Consider the following 22553-nt stretch of genomic DNA (forward strand, 5'->3'; position numbering starts at 1 on the left):
TATATAATATTCCATTATCATAATATATTATATAGTTACTATTATATAATATGTTTACTATTTTGAATGGAGGCTGAGATTGGGTAGAGGCAGGGCAGCCGACCCGGGACCTGAAAGCCCCAAGCTCAATCCCCAGCCATCCCCACATGTCATAGTGTCTCTAAGCAAGAAACCCAATTCCCAATTGCTCTCCAGTCACCCACATAGCTGCCCCACCTGGGTCAATCCCAGGTGCAATGGCCAAATGCAGAGAACCAATTTCGCCATTGTATGGGAACATACAATGATGATAACACATAGCACTTTATTTTACTTAATTGAAAATAACGGGGTTTCATTTTTTCTGCTTCTTTTAACCCCTGAGTCCCTTTACCTTTCTGACAGTTAATGTTCCTCAGAGGAAAAATCAACCACCTTATTTAACTGCTTAAAAAATAATTTTCCCCCTCAATAAATGAGTGTCTTTTAGGGCTATCATTGCCTGAAATTAAAATATCAAATTTAATTTGCTTTGATTGAATTTTAACTAGGGCAGCACGGTGGCACAACTGGTAGAGCTGCTGCCTCTCAGTGAGCAGGTCCTTGGTTCAAACCCCGGTCCAGGGGCCTTTCTGGGTGGAGTTTGCATGTTCTCTCCGTGCATGCGTGGGTTTTCTCCGGGTACTCCGGTTTCCTCCCACAGACCAACAACATGCATGTTAGGCTGATTGGTAACTCTAAATTGTCCCTAGGTGTGAGTGAGAGAGTGAATAGTTGTTTGTCTCATTTGTCTCTATGTGTCCCTGTGATGGACTTGCGACCCATCCAGGGTGTACCCCGCCCTTGCACAGTGATTGCTGGACATGAGCACCGGCGACCCCCGTGACCCAAAAATGGCATAAGCGGGTAAAGATAATGGATGGATGGATAGTATGCCTAAAATGATTTTTTTTTAAACAATGTTTGTTTGTTGTTGTTCTTTTATTCCTGCCCACTGGACATTTCAGATTCAGTAGATCTAAAATGAGACCTTGTTTTTGATCAAACTTAGTCATGTCTCTGTGTGATTGGACATGGAGAAAAAAATGCTAGTTTCTAAATTGTTTTATTGCTTTTACTGACCCAGATATATGAGCAAGCTGCAGTACCATGGTGCACTTGCTAAAGATGTCCTGCTTTGGGCGAAACCAATGGCAATCAGCTATTGTTAGCTGTGGAAAGTTCGATTCTGCAGCCTGCATGTATGTGAAAAAGCTTTTTTAGATTAAATGCTTACTTGTGTACATTACAAGTGAGTTTTTTCTCTTTACATCCAAACTAAAACATTTTTACAGATGGGATGAGAGGCTGATAGAAGGTTCTGCTTCAAGGGTGAGTTGATTTATTTTCTCTGTAAACTTTTATAGGGCTCTCAAATGTCAAAACAGTGCTGAGCTAGAATAAAAATAAAATGTATAGAGGGACAGAGGTAAGAAGAAAATACATTACTGAGAGGAATGCATTATTTTATATGATCCTATGGGGTTAAAATGGGTATTTACAGTGCATATTATTGTGGACATTTTTTTCCCTCAAGACTCTGAGAGTGTAATAAAATTACTGTGAGGTTATGAGAGGATTAGAAAAAATACTGATAAAATAAAAAAGTAGATAGATTTTTAGTTTTGTCAGAAAAACATAATGTTTATTGACTGCACCAAAATAAAAAATAAAAACACAGACAAAAATAAATGTGTGACTGATTTTTTTCCCCCATAAGGCCTTCCCAGGGTCAAGGGAACTAAACATTTCCACCAAATCCTTGCAGTTTAAAGATGCTTTTATTGTAACAGTGTTTTTGATTTGGACAAGGATGATCTGTCTGCTTTTGCATATCCAGGTTTGGTGGTCAGGTTTTCCTGCAGTTTGAAAGAGCTCATGGCCAGAGTGCTTTTTTTTTTGGATCTTCTTCACTAAGAGGCTAAACAAGAATAGACTCGCAAACCAGGAGGTTACTGAAATTGTTTCTGCAGAGGAAAGAGGAGCTTGAAGGTGAAGAAAGTGGAGCAGAGGAAGGGAAAGGAAGGAGGGTTTAGTTTCAGAATGTTGTGTGTGTGTGTGTGTGTTGGGAGGGGGGGGGGGGGGGGGGGGGGGGTTGAGTGCAAACACACTTTGCACTTAAAGCTGTTTTCTTAACTCCATGCATGGACTGTGCATTATCTCTAGCCCCATGATTACTCAGCAACCCTAAAGGCCGAGACCTGACCTGAGAGCATGATCCCTGAGAAGAGAGGGGGGAGGAGGAAGAGGGCCGACAACGAGGAAGCTGAGCAGATGCCGGGGTGATTAAAGCGACCTGGGAATGTGACAAATGCGATCAATCTGTCAAAGCATCCCTGAGGTCATAATATTACCTCCAATATATACTGTGATGCCTGCTGGGCCTTCAGAAGAGATAAAATGGAAAGAGAGGAAAGGTTTGCTCTTTCCCCATCCCTAACATCACTGCATCTTCTGCATCACACCCTGCCTCCCTCCTTCAGTCTCTAACATGCCCTATAATTGTCCATTTCCCCTTCCATTGTCTTTTCAGTTCCACCTCCTCTACTTGTTCTCTATCTCCTCTCTTTTTTCACCTTCCTTTACTCCATATTTCATCTCATCTGAGTCTGGTGAAAGAAAACTAAGGTTACAGGTGGAGGACAGAGAAAGAGGGTTTGTATAAACTAGATACTGTAAGAGGAGTTGGCATCAGCCTTTCCAGGTTCAGGGCTCCCAGCCTAAGCCACTGAAGAGCTAGAATAACACAAATGAAAACATCCTGCTCATCACGCCTCACAGGAGCTGTCTGGATTCTTCTGAAGGAAGTGGAGAAAGCTGCTAAATAAGGTTTGTCTGAGGACATGTTGCGAGCCAAATGTGAAAATGAAAACCTTTTCAAGAGTGAGAAAAAGAAAATTGACCAGATTTAAAAATACTCACCATTCTCTAAGATTACCATTTAGGTACTTATTGCAAAGTATGAAATCAGATCTCGTGCAGTTTAAAGCTCACAACTCCAAATGCTCCTGTTTTGCACTGAGAAAGCTTCCCGACTGGAAAGCAAAACATCTTCAAACTCAGCTAGGTCCTTTATAAACCACGTGTGTATGAGTCATATGATTAACTACATTAGACTGACCATAGTCTGTGAAGATAAACAAATATGATGGACTCCAACAAGCGTAGAATCTCAGAGAAGACATTTAGGCAGAATAAATAGTATTAGTTTGGTACTTTTTTTCACAAACACCTCCTTTCTCTGTGTGACACTAGGGGTCTGGGATGGAGGGGGAGGGGGGCACATTGTTGGGGTCTGGGCTGTGGGTGGGCTTTGGGCCTTGGGGGCGGTCAGTGATGGGGCCGGTGCTTCGGTTCCTCCTGGGCTGTTCCGATTCTTTTAATCTAGGTTCCTGGTTGCGATGGCCGGCACTTTGACCAGGGTGGCTGCCGGCTTTCGGCGGGCGGTCGGCTATGGTAGTGAACGTGTGGTCATTGGTGGTGTAGGGCGGCGGTTGGGGGCATGGCTTCGCCTCATCGGGGCACTGGCTGGACTTCCTGTGTGGCATTTGCGGTGGGGGTGCTGTGTGTGTGGGGGGGTGCATAGGTGGCGTGCTGGGGCGTCTCTGTGCCTATGGTGCGGGGCTCTTGATGTGGGGGCCGGCCCTCCTCAGCTGCGGCTCCCTGCTGCTCTGCCCTTTGGGCTGGGGCCGGCCTGTGGTCGCTGTCAGGTAGATGGTGCATGCTATCTGTGTGTGCCTGTTGGTTGCTCAGGTTGGGTTTTTGGTGGTACCCCTCTCTTGGATCAATTTGGGCCCCACATTTGGTGTGGGGCCCACTCCCCCCGGTCGTGCCCCCCTTTGGCGGGGGACCCCCTTGCCGCCGGTGCATTGGTGGCTCTCGGTGTCTGGGCTGGGTGGTGGGGTGCACGTCGGTCTGCCCTGGTTGCTGCCTGGCGGGGCCTGGGTGCCCTGGCTCTGTCGGGGCTCTGCCGGGGGGTGGTATGGCCTCGGGGCTTGGGGCTCGGTGTCCATGGCCGGATCTACTTGGGGGGGGCATGGGTCGCCGGCCGGACCTGTGGGCTCGTCGCTGCAGCTTCCTGGAGGCTCTGCATTGTGGTGGCTGGGGTCACCCGGTTCTTTCCTCTGCTCCTCTCTGGGGGGGTGCGGTTCTCCCTGTTGGGAGACTCCTGGGGCTCCGGGCCTGTGGGCCGCTGTGTGTCTGTGGCTCCGGTCCTCCCTATGTTGCCATTGTGTCCTGGGGGACGGGTCTGTGGGCCCCCGCGTCCACTATTGGGCATTCTTTTGGAGAAATCTGGTGGTGGCAGGCGTGCTTGCGCGGGTGTTTGGATTCAGGTGCTGTGACAGATGCACGCTAGGTTGGGTAGTGGTGGAAGCTAGATGATTCCTTGTGCAATGTCGAATGTTTCATGGTGATATTGTGGGTGGCATTGTGCTGTGCATGTTGTTTTGTCGTGGTGGTCTCTCGTTTTATCTATTTCTCTTTTATTATTTAATTATTCTTCTTTCTTCTCTCTTTAAAAAAAAAAAAAAACAATTGAGCGATGATTGAAACACTTCACAATGTTTCTACACTTAAACTGAGCTCAAAAAAAAAAAAAGCCAAAAAAAGAGAAAAATCGAGTGAGACAAATATAGATTTGCAAGGGGTACAGAACTGTCCCCTGCCTCTGGTGGATTTGAATAGAGAATGTGTTTTTTGGAGAGCTAGTTTTGTTTTTCTGGACTGGAATTGAACAGGGATTGCATGTGAACCTAAATGTCTTTGTTGCAAGATAATAACGTGAGTAGGAGTTACACTGTGTAGAAGAACAGAAGTAGGTATCCATCCCTCCATCCATTATCTTCCACTTGGTCTGAAGTCAGGCTGCGGGGGCAGCAGCTTGAGTAGGAAGGCTCAGACATCTTCTTACAAAGCCACCTATTTCAGCTCTTCTGGGAGGACTCAAAGGTGTTCCCAAGGCAACCGAGAGACATAGTCTCTCCAGCGTGTCCTGGGTCTTCCCCAGGGTATCTTCCCAGTTGGACATGTCCGAAGTACCTCCCTAGGGAGGTGCCTAAGGAGCATCCTCATCAGATGATAGAACCACCTCAACTGGCTCATCTCGATGTGGAGGAGCAGCAATTTTACTCTTTCCTGGATAACTGAACTTCTCACCCAATTTCTAAGGGAGAGTTTAGCTATCCTGCAGAGGAAACTCATTTCAACCGCCTGTATCTGCGATCTCATTAAAAATGAGATACAGATCTGGGTCACTATCCAGAGTTTGTGACCATATGTGAGGGTAGGAATGTAGACTGACTGGTAAACGGAGAGCTTTGCCTTACAGCTCAGCTCCCTCTTCACCACAATGGATCGGTACAGAGTCCGCAATACTGCAGATGCTACACCAGTCCATCTGTCAATCTCACGCTCTCTTCCTCCCTCACTCGTGAAAAAAAAAAAAATAACAAGATACCTGAACTCCTCCACTTGAGGCAAAATCTTACCCTCGACCAGAAGAGAGCAATCTATATTCTGCTTGAGGACTACGACATCAGATTTAGAGGTGCTGATTCTCTTCCCAGCTGCTTCACACTCGGCTGCAAACTGCTCCAGTGAAAGCTGAAGATCATGGCATGATAATGCCAACGGGAGCATATCATCTGCAAAGAGCAGAGATGGATTCCTGAGGCCATTGAACTGGAATCCCACACGGCTGACATGATGCGCGAGTATACTGGAGCCTTAAGGAGAGTAACGCCCCTATAATCGGAGCACACCCTCCGGTGCCCATTTTTGAAGAGGGGAACCACCACTGCAATCTGCCAATCCAGTGGCACTTTCCCTTATGTCCACACAATGTTGCAAAGGTGTCTAGTCCCACAACATAAAGGGCCTTAAAGGGCCTTCTCCTCCTCCGCTCCTGTTTCCTGGAATATCTTGCAAAAAGATTTGAAGCTCCTGACCTTGAGCTCTAAGTGGCTTTAAGCATCTGTTAAGTTTCTGGCAAAAACCAATGCAGACATGTTCCTGTTTTTAGTATTCTACACCGCCTCGTAATCTAGCTGTTTTCCCCCCACTACTTTTCCTTTTAATTATCCTTTTAATTACCATTTTATTTTTATTTGTAAAAAAAAAACCATACATCCTTTATGATTGTCTATTGTTGTCATTGTTGTCCACTGCTGTCATCACTCTTTGTTAAAATTCAGGTCTCTCTTGTAAAAGAATCCTCATGGCTCAATGGAACTAACATGTATAAATAAAGGTTGAATGAAAAAACATCCAGAGCCTTAAGGAAATCAGGGTAAAACTCATCCAACCCCCACAGCCCTGTTGCTGTGGAGCTTTTTATTTACCTCGACATCCTACGGTTATGGACAGACCAACCCCTAAGTCTCCCAACTCAGCCATGGACATGCTAATGGGATTGAGAAGCTCCAAGAAGTATTCCTTTCACCTCCAGGTGACATCTCTGACTGAGGTCAACAGCAACCTACATTCACTGAAAACAGTGTTAGTAAAAGAGCTGCTTTCAGTTCCTCAGATTCCTGATGGTTTTCCAGAATCTCTTCGGAGCTGGCCAAGATTCTTTATCCAAGGCCTCACCGAACTCCTCCCCTATCCAAGCTGAGGCTTTTGCCTGAGCAACAGCCAAGGCTGTGGACTGCTTGGCCCTCCGGTACTCCTCAGCTGCATCTGGAGATCCACAAGCCAACAAGGACTGATAGGACTCCTTCTTCAGCTTAACAGCCTTCCTAGCTCAGGGTGTCCTTGACAGCCTCCCTAACCTGGGGTGTCCAGCAACATGTTCAAGGATGGCCACCTCGAGAAGCACCAACAATCTTGCGGCCACAACTCAAGGCAGTCACTTCAACAATTAGGGCACGGAACATGGCCCACTCGAACTCAATGTCCCTTGCCTCAGCTGGAATGTGAATAAAGCTCTCCCAGAGGTGTGAGTTGAAGATCTTTCTGGTGGGTTATTCTGCCAGGCATTCCCAGCAGACCATCACTACACATTTGGGTCCGCTGGGTCTATCCAGCATCTTCCCCCACCATCTGATCCAACTCTGTACCAGGTGGTAATCAGTTGACAGCTCAGCTTCTTTCTTCACCCCAGTGTCAAAACAAATGCCTGCAAATCAGATGACACAACTACAAAGTCAGTCATCAATCTATGACCTAGACTGGTGCCAAGTGCACTTATGTTTGAACATGGTATACATGATGGACAAACTATGACAAGCACAGAAGTCCCACAACAAAACACCACCCGGGTTCAAATCAGAGATGTCGTTCCTCTCAGTCACACCCCTCCAAGTCAGACTGTCATTAACCACGTGGGCATTGAAGTGCCCCAGCAGAATAAAGGAGTCCCCAGCTTGCACACCTTCCAGCAGTCCCACCAAGGGCTCTAAGAAGGCTGGATACTCTGAACTGCCATTTGGTGCATAGAACAAACAAGAATCAGAGCCTGTCCACATCCCCCACCCCAACCCGAAGGCATAGGGAAGCCAGCCTCTCATCCATCGGGAAAAACTCCAATACACAGGCACCAAGTCGGGGAGCCAAAAGCAGACCCACACCAGCTTAGCGCCTCTCACCATGGGCAACTCCAGAGTGGAATAAAGTCCAGCCCCTCTCAAGGAGATTGGTTCAAGAGCCCATGCTCTGCATCGAGGTGAGCCCAACTATATCTAGCCAGTACCTTTCAACCTCACGCACAAGCTCAAACTTATTTTATGCCAGAGAGGTCACATTCCATGTTCCAAGAGCCAACTTTGGTAAAACAGGGTCAGAGTGCCAAGGTCCTTGCCTTTGGCCATTGTCCATGGAGTCATGCACCCGACTCACATGGCCACTCCTGCAGGTGGTAGGCCCACGAGAAGGCAAACCCATGTTACTCATTTAGGCTGAGCCTGACTGGGCACCTTGGGTAGTGACCCGATAACCAGGCACTCGCTGATGAGCCCCTTCCCCAGGCCTGGCTCCAGGGTGGACCCCAGTAACCCATGTCTAGGCAAAGGACACTGAGCTACTTGCTGATTACTGTCTATAAGAGTCTTCTAAAGTCTTCCTTCAGAAGACTTATGGGCAGAGGTAAGTATTTATTTATTGTTTCTTGTCCAAGGCAAACTGAAATAGGCTCAGCATAAATAATAATCAAAATTCTCTGATTTTCTATTCCAAATGGTTCTTGCATGCACATCACAGTTGGTGACCTATTTTCAGTCACTTCGGCTGTTTCAGCAGGTAAACCAACAAATGTGGCCATTGGCAGCTGGTCACAAATGTTCCATCTATCCATCCATCCATTGTCTTTTACCCGTTTTTTTTTTTTTTCGGGTCGTGAGGTTCACTGGTGCCCAGGTCCAGCAGTCACTGTGCGAGAGGTTGGGGACACCCTGGACTGGTCGCAAATCCATCATAGGGACACATGGAGACAAACAAGACAAACAGCCATTCAAACTCCCACTCACACCTAGGGACAATTTAGAGTTACCAGTCAGCCTAACATGCTTGTTTTTGGTTTATCGGAGAAAACGGGAGCATCTGGAGATCACCCACGGATGCACAGAGAGAACATGCAAACTTCACCCAGAAAGGTCCTGCCTGGGCTGGGATTTGAACTGGCAACCTTCTTGCTTAGAGGCAACAACTCTACCAATTTAGCTGTCGTGCTGCCGGTCACAAATTGTCTTCTTTCTTTGAAGGACACATTTACATGAATATGTGAAAAAAATGTGCCAATTTAGTGTTTTACTTGATTTTTTTTTTGCCGGACATTATGACTGCAATGAGGAGCTTTATGCTAAAATACACAAATGCCACTCTACTCACCTAAGGTTCCACAGGGTTTGTTCTTGTAGGTGCAGATGTCATATCTAAAAGTAAAAAAATAAAGGAAAATTACAAAAATATCAGAGTACCTCTGAATCTTTTTTCTTCTACATTTACAGGGCATTCCTTGACTGACCATCTACATACATTGTGTCCAGACATAACCTCAGTCTTGAGTGTAACAATAATGATGTTATGTGGTATGTTCCCAGGTATGGTTCTAGGGCCGTTTACATGAAAATGACCTTTGAAAACATTTGTGTTATTTTAATGGTTATTGGGAAAAATAAACAAAAAAATAACCCATTGACATGGAAACACTGTAGTTAACATGCCAGGAGGGGTTGCCAGATAAGAAATTATGAACTATTGTACTGTTGCTTTAAAATATTTGTATTTTGACCCACACTGTCCTCTGTGCTGAAGGAGAATTTTGTAAGATGTGGTGTGTGTTGTGTTTGGTGAACATGTGCACAGAAAAGGAGGGGTAAAAGAACACATTCATGTTTATCTAGCAACCATAGCGTTGCAACAATTATATGTGAAGGGGATGTGTCCCCATCACATTTAAAAAATATTAATTTGGACCCCACATTTACTGTAAAATATTAGTTCACCCAGCGCGGTTTTTATTTCTTTGTGAACAAATCTATTCCACTTGATTTAATAGGAGAATATTCAAACCAGTAAAAGTCCACTCTGGGTTTTCCTAGTTACCTACAACTACTCACCACAAGCATGTAGTGTGTCCCCCTAGATCACTTGGTTTGGCAGGACGCTCATCTGTTTGGTGTTTTTTGTGGACGGGGCGGGGGAAGGAGGGGGAGACACTTCTGTGTTGCATGCTAGCTTAGCATCACAGTAGTGCCGGCAGTTGTTGACCAGGGTGGTGGTGGTGGTAGGGGTGTTTGGATGTGTGAGAGAAGTGGATTGTGTAGCACCGTAGCAAGCTGCACGCCGCTAGCTTAGCGCTATGTTAGTGCCGGCAGTTGACTGTGTGTGTGTGTGTGTGTGGGGGGGGGGTTGTTAGGATGTGTGAGAGAAGCGAAGCATGCTCTAGTCACACAAGGCACAAGGAGAGCTGTTGGTCAAACTTCTTGTTCTGCCATGCTCTCTAAAATAGTTAATGAATCAAGTGTTTAGTTATGTAGGTAAATGTTGAAGTGTAACAACCCATTAAAATGCACCAGAATGCAGGAAATGGCATCTAATTTATTCAAAATTATTTGGGGGAAGACACTCAGACCCCCCACCAGTGGGTTCCCCTAAATTACAAATGCTTCTGATGCCAATGCTAGCAACCCTGATCGCAGTTGTATCTATATTGGTGAATACATTAGCATTCTACTGGACAAAGGAAGTTGTTGGTTTGTTTTTGCATGCTAAAAAAGGATGAATAGCGCAAAAAATGCACAGTTCTCTGCCATCTTTTATAACTGTTGTTAGAGCAGAAAAACTTTTGACTGCAGCTGCCTGGTGTGTGCATGTGCAATTTCACATCTGATGAGTATGTCACACGTTTGCTTGGGGTTTCTCTGAAAACCTCCAATCTGAGACCCTGATTGAGAAAACTTCAGTTTCAGAGAGAGTGAGTGCTTGTTGATGTGTACACCAATGGCTGAACCCGAGCAAAAAAAGCTCTGGTTTCACTAAAAGAACTTGTCGTGTACATAGAACCTAGAAAAACACCTAGATCACTTGTCCATTTAATGCATGAGCTCTCTGTGAGATTTAAAGAGGCTAACACACAGAAATAGAAGGGCTTTGGTCAGGCTATGTTCCTGTCAGTAACTCCACATATAGGTAATCCAATAGAGCAGGAGAAAGCTTAAATCTGCTGTGCTGGAAAAACACATAATACATTTAAAATCCATCCATCCATCCATTTTCTTTACCCGTTTATTCCATTTTTGGGTCACGGGGGTCGCTGGTGCCCATGTCCAGCAATCACTGTGCGAGGGGCGGGGTACACCCTGGACGGGTCGCAAGTCCATCACAGGGACACATAGAGACAAACGAGACAAACAACCATTCACTCTCTCACTCACACCTAGGGACAATTTAGAGTTACCAATCAGCCTAACATGCATGTTTTTGGTCGGTGGGAGGAAACCGGAGTACCCGGAGAAAACCCACGCATGCACGGAGAGAACATGCAAACTCCACCCAGAGGGCCCCTGGACCGGGGTTTGAACCAGGGACCTGCTCGCTGAGAGGCAGCAGCTCTACCAGTTGCGCCACCGTGCTGCCTACATTTAAAATGATTGATCAAATCGTTACTAAAACTTCTTGTTTAACAAAACCAAGAGAACAGCAAAATGTAATTTTATTCTCCTTCCATTTTCTCCTCCCACTCATCTCCTTTCTCCAACCCAAAAAGCTATAATTATGATCTTTCGTTTGTTTGGACTAATGTCCCCAATTTTTCCATTTCCTTTTCTAAACATGTTATTTTCCAAACAGAGGTGAAATGTTCCCTGACACAAGGACTGACATTAAAACAGCAGTGCTGCTAAAGTCACTTCCTTTATGATAAGTTAGAAACAAGGAGCTGTCCTAAAGAGAAAAGGCAGCAACAGGAACATCAGAAACAGCACACCATGAAGGCTGCAGCACCCTGAGGTGCAAAGCACAACAAACAACAAACTGAAATATTTGTTAGCAATACATGACCCAGACCAAAACAGACCAGGTTAGTAAATTATTCAATTCATTTCACTTTATTTATATAGCTCCAAGTCACAACAGAAGTTGTCACAGGGCACTGTCCAAAAACATTGACATACCCAGGCAGAAAAGCCCAGGTACGTGAATGTGTTCATTTATTGACCAATTTGGATCCATCCATCCATCCATTATCTTTACCCGCTTCTTCCTTTTCAGGTCGTGGGGGTCACTGGTACGCATGTCCAGCCATCACTGTGCAAGGGGCAGGGTACACCTTGGACTGGTCGCAAATCCATCACTGGGCCGCATAGAGACCAATGAGACAAACAACCATTCACTCTCTCACCTAGGGACAGTTTAAAGTTATCAGTCAGTCTAACATGCTTTTTTTTCAGTCTGTGGGAGGAAACTGGAGTACCCAGGGAAAACCCACGCATGCACGGAGAGAACATGTAAACTCCACCCAGAAAGCCCCCCAGCCAGTATTTGAACCGGGCTGACCTGCTCGTTGAGAGGCAGCAACTCTACCAACTGCCCCACCATGCTGCGCCAACTTTACCTAATGGAAGCATATATAAAGTAAAGAGTACAAGTCCAAGCACTGAACCCTGAGGAACTCCATGGCTAATTTTGGTATATGAAGAAGATTCATTATTTACATTTACACACTGGAATCTATCAAACAAATGTGATTTTTTTTTATCAATGTCTTTTTATTGATTTTTTCAGAGTACACATAAAAAAGAGAGGATAAAAACATACAACAAAATCCCCTCCTACACCAGATCAGCCACACAGACACAAACACATTACATAGGTATTTACATAATATCAGCATAAGACACAAATGGCTGCCAGGTGTCCCAAAATCTTTCAACAGAACCTTTCAGAGTATATCTGATCTTTTCCAGATGAACATGACACATCCATCCATCCATCCATTATCTTTTACCGACTTCTTCCATTTAGGGTCACGGGAGTCGCCAGTGCCCATGTCCAGCAATCACTGTGCGAGGGGCGGGGTACACCCTGGACAGGTTGCAAGTCCATCACAGGGCAACATGATATATTACCTCCCTTATCCAGTGTTCATATGCCAGGGGATGCAGATCCTTCCATCTGCATAAAATATGTCTCCTGGCTAGAAAAGAGCCAAAATCTATCAAATTCCTCTCACACTTGTTGAAGGATGCATCCACAGAGGCCACCCCAAACAATGAAATGAAAGGTGATGGGTACACAGTTTTTCCACATATCCCAGAGAAGATATCAAAAACACATTGCCAATGGGTCTGCAGCTGTGGCCAAGTCCAGAATGTGTGTAAGAGCATAGCTGGAGTTTGTTTACAGCGATTCCATGCAGAATCCAGGTGATTTTTCAAAATCTTAGACAACTTGTCTTTGGACCAGTGCAGTCAGTGCATCACCTTGAATTGAACTGTAGCATGTCTCAGACAGACTGAGGATGAATAAATGTTCTGAATGATCTTTCACCAGACTGAGTCTGATATGGAATCCTCCAAGTCCATTTATCATTTCAGTTTCAGAGTCCAAGTTGGTCTCATGATATGAATTGAGCATTGTATAGATCTTGCTGAGAGCCCCCTTATTGTCAGACCTACGCTCTAATATCTTAACCACAAAAGGTTAAGAAGGGTTCAAAGGAAGCTAATCAGAGTTAGATCTCAGAAAATGTCTCAGCTGCAAGTATCTGAAAAACTGTGACTTGTGGATATTAATCTTCTGTACCAGCTGCTCAAAAGAAGCAAATCTACCATCTATATAGAGGTCACACATTGAATGCACTCCCCTCTCAAGACCCAGGTGTCAAAAGCTGTATCCACTACTGAGGGAGTAATCATATGATTATTTGACACAGGTGACAAAAACAGTAACTCTAGAGTTGAATGCCCTCCTGAACTGATTCCAAATTAACCTTATAGCCAGGTATTCTCCCAAATTTTTGAAGCAAAGTAAGTAATTCAGGAATGCTGGTGAGAGGGTCTGATATATACAAAAGCATGTCATCTGGATATAAAGAAACTTTGTGCTCTGTACCTAATCGATTCATCCCCTTAATGATGGAGTTTTGCTGTAAAGCTACAGCTAGTGATTCTGTCACTAATGCAAATAGAAGAGGTGAGAGTGGGCACCCTTGTCTTGTACCTCGTTGCAGTTTGAAATCTCTGGTTATGTTACAGTTAGGGCAGACTGCAGCCATTGGGGAGGTATAAATCAACTTCACACATGATATGAATTTGGGAACAAATTTAAATAACTTTAAAGTCCCGAAGAGATAATCCCACTCCACTCCGTCAAATGCTTTCTCTGCCTCTAACGAAAGACTAACTTTGTCACAGATGTGTTTGGGTGGTCTAGGAGTGTACAACACGCCAAGCAGCTGCCTAACATTGAAGAAAGCCTGACAGTTTTTAACAAACCTCGTCTCGTCAGGCGGGAAATTTGTGGGGACCACCTGCTCAAGTCGTTTTGCCAGGACTTTTGCAAGGATTTTTACATTAGTATTTAAAAGAGAGATAGGTCTACATCAGCCACAGTTTAAAGGATCTTTATCTTTCAAAGGTAAAGTTGAGATTGTTGCGGCGGGGTCTCTGTGTTTATATCAACAATGCTTGGTGTCGTGATGCTGCTGTGGTCTACAAACACTGCTCACCTTTAGTGGAATTTATGGTTATTAAAGACCGACCATTCTATTTACTGAGGGAATTTACAGCTGTTATAATTGTCGCTGTTTATATACCTCCAAGCTCCAGCAACAAAAATGGAAGTGAGGCACTTAGGGGCCGTTTACATGGTGTGTATTTTTAGTGCTTCCACAGCATTCTCTCTGCGGTTCTGCTGATCATTTACACAACACCAGTGGCCCCCCTCTTTGAATCCGAAGGTTTCTGAACCCACCTTCCAGAGTGGAGGTTTTTCGCTGACCCCCCGCTGATAATGTAAACATCTCCCACTGAGGCTTTGTGTTAAACCACATGCACACACACATGCGCGGACAGACGCTATATTTCTATCAACATGGCGGCGGATACACTGCTTTCAGAACTACGGCTGATGGAATATATTTTTAATCTCGTAGTTAATCTACGTCAGATTCTAGGTGCTGTGACCGACATCTGTGTTGGAAGAGACAGTCGGATCCAGTTCTAATATCGTTGTTTATAGAACGTGGCATGCGCACACGTCGCACTGCACTATAACATCTAAATGTGCTAAATAATAAGTTTAATAATAATAAACAGTATTTATGTAAGTGTGAGAGATATAATGAAGCTCTGAGCTAAATGAAGCTATCTGGATATTATGTAATTCAAATTTAAAATGATGTTAAACATATAGCGTGAACAGTAAAGTTGAAAATGAAGACATCAGGTTTAATTATTATTTATTTATTCAACACCACAAACTGTATGTCACACAAACACTGATAATTAAACTGAACACACTATTAAAAACGTTAACTGTAAACTACATTAATGAACTGGACTCTCCTCTGTTTTCATCTTGGATGTCCCACGTTGTTCATCTGGCTCGTTCAGGCTGTCACTCCTTTGATTAATGCGGCTTAAAACATTGAATGGATTGAATAAAAGAACTGAGGGGAATTTTAAATAAATAGTTCATCCAACAGCTCTCTTCGACGTCCTCCTGTAGTTCATCTGGGCCGAGCCTCGTTCAGAACCAGTCCGCCTGGTGGGAGACAGCTCGTTCTTCTTTCAGGAAAAATAAAACTCAGTTGGTTGTTTTGTAACCGAAGTAAACACAAGCAAACATTATTAAGAAAATTTGATTTACCTGCAGTAATCAGCTACTGATTATCACGGAATAAAGTCCAACATCATCGACTTGGTTCTGGTCCACTCAGCGACCGGTGTGGAGCTGTTAGACGAAGCGGTCCCGCTTGGCGTCAAATCTGTCAACTCTTATACAAAATCCAGCCAGAATCCAGCTTTAACTTGTTGCTACTGTTAGGATTTGTGTATTTGGATTCAAGCAAGACACCTGGCAACAGGAATGGTTTAAAGACTTTATTAAATAAACACTGCTGGTAGAGGTGGAAGTCCTGGAGCGAGCCCAATCTGCAGAGATATGAGAGGTTAGTGGACTGAAGGGTTCTGTGGCGAGACTTGAGAACAGAAGAGCATCCACTAACCTTTGTATTCAGATGAGATGAGTTCCACCTGATAGAGTTGGACAGGGTGATTTCACCGTAGCAAGCAGGATTGTCACAGAGGGGTAGTTTGGGGAGATCCAGAGGCAATATCCAGGAGTAAAGCAAAGAGTCGGTACCGAGGAGACAGAGGTCCAATATTGATTCCAAGAGGGTAATCCAAGAGACATAGTAATTAATCCAGAAGAGTAGATCAGAGCCGTGATGAGAGGAGTGAAACAGTAACAGGCAAGGAGCAGGCAATTCAACAGTCCAAAAAGACAGGCATGGGGTCAAGATCAGGCAAACCAAAAGAGTTGTGACATGAATGCTGGACATCAATAACCACAAGGGATTCGATAATCTGGCAGAGTGTGGCTGTGAGCATGAGGCTTAAATAGTGCTTGGAACAGGAGGACAGAATGAGCCTGATTGTGTGGAGGTGCAGAGGGGCGTGGCTTGAGAGCAAGGCTTGAGATCAGAGCATGACAGAGGAAAACAGGCAGAAATGTGACAGTTTCGTTGTTGTTAGCTGAGCTTTTTAGCTCACAGGAAAGAAGCATGCCGAGGCAGCACGCATGCGCATTAGGTGAAGGTATAAAATTCACAGTGCCATCTAATGACCTGGCATGGTAACTACAGCAGATTCGGGAGGGCGGGGGGATTCCTTCGGATGCATGTAAACCCAAAATCCGACCGTGTCAACGCAAATCTTTCCCTCTAATTAACATACGAAAAAACCTACGTTTCCCCCCATCGTGTCCATGTAAATAGGGCCTTAATGACCTGTATCTGTACATCAGTGAGCAGCAGACAGCCCACCCTGATGCTGTTCTCATCTTGGCTGGCCATTTTAACCAAGCAGATCTAACGAGTGTGTTTCCAAAGACATACAAACACACAGACTTTCCAACAAGAGGAAACAATACACTGAACCAAGTTTACACCGCCATGAAAGGAGCTTACAAGGCCCTTCCCCTCCCCCACATCATCACCTCGGATCACATCAGTGTTATGCTAATGCCAACATACAGACCACTGGTTAAAGTCACCAAACCAGTCTGCAAGCAGATACGAGTGTGGCCGGAGCGGTCTTCAGAAGCACTTCAAGACTGTTTCAACATCACAGATTGGAATATGTTCAAAGAAGCTGCTACCAAAAACAACACCACAGGTCTTCAAGAGTACTCAGATACTGTATGTTCATACATCACCAAGTGTATTGATGATGTAACTGACCTCAAGATCATCAATGTTCGGGCAAATCAGAAGGCATGGCTGACAGCAGAGGTCTACAGACTCCTGAGAGCCAGGAATGCCGCTTTCACAGCAGGAGATCAGGTGGGCCTGAGTGTAGCCAGAAACAACCTGTCCCAGGGCATCAGAAAGGCCAAGAAGCAGTATTCCAGGAATATAGCTCATCACTTCAGTGACGGCAAGGATACATGGAGTCTGTGGTGGGGAATACAGACCATCACAAACTTCAAGCCAGCCCCACAGACCTGTGACAGCACAACCTCTACGCTGAATGAACTGAATGAGCTGAATGAGCTGAATGACTTCTTTGCTCGGTTTGAGGCATGTAACAGCACACCTGCACAGAAACTCTCCCCCTCTCCCGATGACCAAGTGCTGATGCTGTCCCCAGACAGCGTAAGGCGGTCATTCATCAAGATCAACACCCAAAAAGCTTCTGGTCCTGACAACATACCTGGTCGTGTGCTGAAGGACTGCGCACTGGAACTTGCAGCGGTCTTCACGGATATCTTTAACATCTCGCTGAATCAGGCCATCGTCCCCACCTGTTTCAAATGCACCACCATCATCCCTGTCCCAAAGAAGGCATCGCCCTCCTGCCTCAATGATTATTGTCCGGTGGCACTCACCCTCATCCTGATGAAATGCTTTGAATGGCTAGTCATGAAACACATCAAATCTGTCGTTCCTGCCTCCCTAGATCCTTTCCAGTTTGCATATTGGCCTAATCGTTTGACAGACGACGCAATATCCTCTGTCCTCCACACAGCCCTCACACGTCTGGACACTAAGGACTCTTATGTTAGAATGCTGTTCATTGACTTCAGCTCGGCATTCAACACCATCATCCCCCAACAGCTCATCCTTAAACTGGACAGTCTGGGGCTGAACACCTCATTGTGTAACTGGCTGCTAGACTTCCTGACCAGGAGACCACAGCAGTACAGGTCAGCAGTAACACATCCAGCACCATCACACTGAATACAAGGGACCCCCCCCCCCCCCCCCCCAAGGATGTATTCTGAGCCCCCTTCTATTCACTCTGCTGACACACGGCTGCACACCATCATACAGCTCCAACTACTTTGTCAAGTTTGCGGATGATACAACTGTGATAGGTCTCATCAGCAACAATGATGAGACAGACTACAGGAACGAGGTGAGCCATCTGACCTTTTGGTGCAGACACAACAATCTCTCGGAATGTGGATAAGACAAAGGAGATTGTTGTGTACTTCAGGAAGATGCACGCCCAGCATTCTCCTCTGACCATCAGTGGTACTACTGTGGAGAGGGTGAGCAACACCAAGTTCCTGGGAGTGCATGTCGCAGAGGACCTGTCCTGGAGCAGGAACACTGCATCACTGACCAAGAAGGCTCACCAGCACCTCTACTTTCTCCAAAGCTGAAAAGAGCTGGAGCTCCAGCCACCATCATGTGCACCTTCTACAGGGGTGCCATAGAGAGTGTTCTGACCAGCTGCATCATGGTGTGGTTTGGTGCATGTACTGCATCCTGCCGCAAGACACTCCAGCGCATCGTAAGAGCAACTGAGAAAATCGTCAGCACCTCCTTCCCCTCACTACATGACTTACACAGTATCCGCCTCACTCGGAAAGTCCTCTGCATGGCGGGTGATCCCACACACCCACTACACAGTTTCTTCAGCCTGGTGCCATCAGGGAGGAGACTGTGGAGTATCCAGGCTCAAACTAGCAGAGTGAGAGACAGCTCTGTTCATCAGGGAGTCAGGATGCTGAACTCTCTGTCTGCTCTGTCTCCCCTCCTTCTTGTTCCGCCTTAACACACAAAACATTTGCACATTTCCACATAACACAAAAACCTTTAACACTGAACTCTGCACCATTAAAAATGGGTTATACACTCAACACACACTCATGTGCTCATTCAATTTGCACTACTGTGTACATTTGCACTATGTTTATACTATAATATTGTTCTATTTCGTATAGGCTTCGCCCTTTAAGGCCTTCGCTATTGGGTTTATCCCATCATGCAAAGCATCGCACTGAAAAGTTTAGTCCATGCCCACCTGTTGAGTGGGCCCCATCCGGTCTGTATAAATTACGTTAAGAGCGGGTAATCGGCTCCCATTTTTCTTCAGCGAGCGATTAGCACTGACCTTCAACATTGAGATGTCCAACACCAACACCATTTGCCTGTTTCCGTCCTGCAAGACCGGCTACTTGCTGAGCTTCGACCGGCACGACACCTGCAAAGGTTGCCTGGGTCCCTGTCATGCAGCCCGCGCCTCCGCCTGCCATCTATGTGACCTCCTCCCGCCGGAGGAAAGGCAGAGGCGAGCAGCCTTTTTCAAGGCTAACGTCTCAGAATGCCTCTCTGTGGCGGGAGACTGTTTGCTGGACGATGCCATCGACTTTTTTGACACCTGCTCTCGGAGCGAATCGGATGGTTCCTCTGGGACAGGCGACATCAGCAGCAGCCCCGCTGCTCACTCCCTCCCGGAGAGCGTAGTGTCGGAACGAGGGGGGCCGAGCGGATGCTCAACCACCCCCCCCCGAGCCTTTCCGCCTCAAAGGCCACACCGCTCCCTGACGTCGATGCCCTCCTTTCAGAGCTGCTCGGCTTAATCCGGGAGGCTGCTGACACGAAGGGACTTTCCGTCCCTCTCCTCCCCCAGCCCAGATCGGATGATCTAGCGGGAAGGTTTGGCTCCACCCCGGCTTGCCGTCCTGATCCCATCTGGCCTTGTTTCCCAGCAGTGATGTCCTACTGGAACGAGGCTGCAGCCGGACCTGGTAAATTGAGTGTGCCCGTCTCCACATTCGCTCGCATCACCAGAGTGGAGGGGTTTACCAAGCTGAACTTTCCCTTGGTACACCCCCTGGAGCCGAGCCTGGTGGAAGCTTTCGGAGCCAAATTGTCCAGGTTGGACCAGCGTCCTGTTCCTCCCGGGAAGCATGACCAGACGGTGATGTCGCTCTCCAATGGAGCTCAACAGTGTGCGTTCCAGGCGGCCGCAGCAAACAATAACGTGGTGCTGTTGACGTACAGCATTTCAAAGAGGCTGGAAAACGCAGATCTGTCTGAGGAGACGAAGAGCTCCCTCTGCAAGGCGTCTGATGTCATCCTCAACCTGTGCACCTCATCTGCTGTCTGCCTGTCCCGCATCGCAGCCTGGATGACAATGATCCAGAGGTCCACCTGGCTCCGTCACTCCCCCTCCCTGCCAGAGAAACTGCAGAAGGACCTGATGGAGGGCCCCATCACGATGGACGTGCTGTTTGGGACCAATTTCAAGGCCATGCTGGAAAAGTCAAAAAAGTTGGAGGAGATGTCAGAGATTGTGCGCCATCTGATCAAGCTGCATGCCTCATCCCGTCCCCCGGCCTGCTGGAAGGATCATCGTGGCCAAAGGCAGCAACAGAGACGTTCCACAGCTGTAGCAGCGTCCTCCCGCTCCGCCTCCAGCCCTGCCCATCAGAGAACAGCCCTTCTCATCCCGGCAACCAGCGGTTCAGCGTTTCCCCAAAGATCGCCAACAGGCGGCGCTCTGGGACAACAAACCGCAGGGCTCACAGGGGAGAGGATTCAAGAAATTACTCCTTGCGGGAGATGTGTGTATGCAAAATGATGACATGAGTTTTGAAATAAAACACGAACATCATTCAAAGATTAAAGTGTCCGATTTTAGCCTGTCTGTCAGTTCGAATGATCTCACAGCAGCTTCTCCTCACACATCCTCCACACAAAACAAGCCGGTGTCCTTAAAACAGGTTTTTCAAAATCACAGCAGCTCAAAGGAACACAAGAAATGCTCGCGTGACACAGCAGCCAAAAGTGAATGTTTTCAGCAGACCGAGTCCAATGGGAAACCTCGCTCTCAGCCTGAGCTGCATGCTGCCTCCTCTCACCGCAGCGGTGTTAAACAAGCGCTCCCATGGCGCCAACAGTTTTCACCCAAACAGTGCCGTGTTGATGAAGGCGTGCACACCTCTCCTCAGCACATGCCTGCTCACATCAGCATGAATGTGAGCCCACAGCCTGAGCACGGCACAGAAGCACGCTCAGAGCCCTTTCGAGAAAGCCTCCCCTTGAGTCACGCAGAGCACACTCCCATGACACATGACGGCGGTAGAGGCTGTAAACTGGCTGACGTCTGTGAGAAACATGACGCATCACAAAAATGCGTGCCCACTCCCCGAATGTTATGCGGAGTGGCAGCGGATGTGCGCTCTAGACAGGTGGATGAGCCGTCTGATCAGCAGGGGTTATACACTACAATTTGCAGCTCAAACACCCCCCCCCCCCCCCCCCCCCCCGTTCGGAAGAGTTTTAGAGACGGTTCTGTCATCCCCAGACCAGATCTCATCCCTACACGCAGAAGTTCAGGAACTTCTGGTAAAATATGTAATTTCCAAGGTTCCCGATGGAGAAGAAAACACAGGGTTTTACTCACGTTACTTCCTGGTCCCAAAACGGACCGGAGGGATGAGACCCATTTTGGACTTGTCAATTTTCAACAAGGCGATCGTGGTGAGACAGTTTCCCATGTTGACAACCAGACAACTGTTGGACAACATTCAGCGAAACGATTGGTTTATCTCCATCTACCACAGCTTTTCAGCGCTGGTGTACAGAGAAAGGTGTAGAGGCCACCTCATGTCCACTAGGTGGCGTGCTGTCCTTTCTGCAGCAGCTGATGGACAGAAGACTGGCATTCAACACGATTAAAATGTACGCTGCAGCCATCTCTTCCTGTCACGAATGTTTCAGGGACAGAACAGCTTTTAATCATCCACTGATGAAGCATTTTTAAAAGGTGTACAGAGACGCAGGACTGTTTCACGCCCACTTGCTCCACAGTGGGATTTAACGCTGGTTCTGCGAGCCCTGATCAAAGCTCCATTTGAGCCACTGAATCAGGTTCCCATTAAATTCTTGTCTCTTAAAACAGCCCTGCTGCTGGCTTTAACATCCGCTAAGAGGGTGAGCGATTTATCTGCCGTCTCTGTCACTCTGCCATGTCTCAGAGTTCAGGCTGACAGCAGCTCAGCTGATCTGAGACCTAACCCAGTGTTTATGCCTGAAAACATCACAAGCTCTTTTAAATCAAGAGCGATATCATTGGAGCCCCCCCCCCCCCCCCCCAAATCAGAAGAAAAAGCATCTTTCCATCTTCTCTGTCCTGTGCGGGCGTTGACGTGCTACATAGCACGCACGGACGCACTGTGTCAGACTCAACATCTGTTTGTGCATTATAGAGATCCATCTGCAGGTCGGCCGTTATCCACCCAGCGCCTGTCACACTGGCTGTGTGAGGTCATTTCTGAAGCCTCCAGAGCTTCAGATTTAGAGCCTCCTGATAACCTCAGGGCGCACTCAACCAGGGGTATTGCATCTTCGACTGCTTTGCATAATGGTATGACAATGTAGGATATTTGCACTTCGGCCGCGTGGTCAACACCCTGTTCATTTATTCGCTTTTATTTACGTGATGTGTCGACTCGTTCCATGATGCATTCTGTCCTTAGTGCCTTAACAGAATGAATATTGTTATTTCATGGAATCTCGTTTAAACTCACATCTGACTGCATGCATTTACAGTGTGAGATGTTATCAGTCACAGGTT

General features: G+C 46.5%; 1 protein-coding gene across 1 annotated transcript in view; it reads right to left on the bottom strand.

Moving 5' to 3' along the window:
* Positions 1-22553, bottom strand: part of adamts6 (ADAM metallopeptidase with thrombospondin type 1 motif, 6) — a 337746-nt gene that overhangs the window by 277797 nt on the left and 37396 nt on the right. The window contains exon 7 of the mRNA XM_037692553.1: positions 8845-8888. Coding sequence (XP_037548481.1) covers positions 8845-8888 — 44 coding nt within the window. The remainder of the gene's footprint in view (positions 1-8844; positions 8889-22553) is intronic.

This window comes from Nematolebias whitei, chromosome 18, assembly GCF_014905685.2.
Source record: "Nematolebias whitei isolate Nwh7 chromosome 18, NemWhi1, whole genome shotgun sequence".
Lineage (NCBI taxonomy): Eukaryota > Metazoa > Chordata > Actinopteri > Cyprinodontiformes > Rivulidae > Nematolebias > Nematolebias whitei.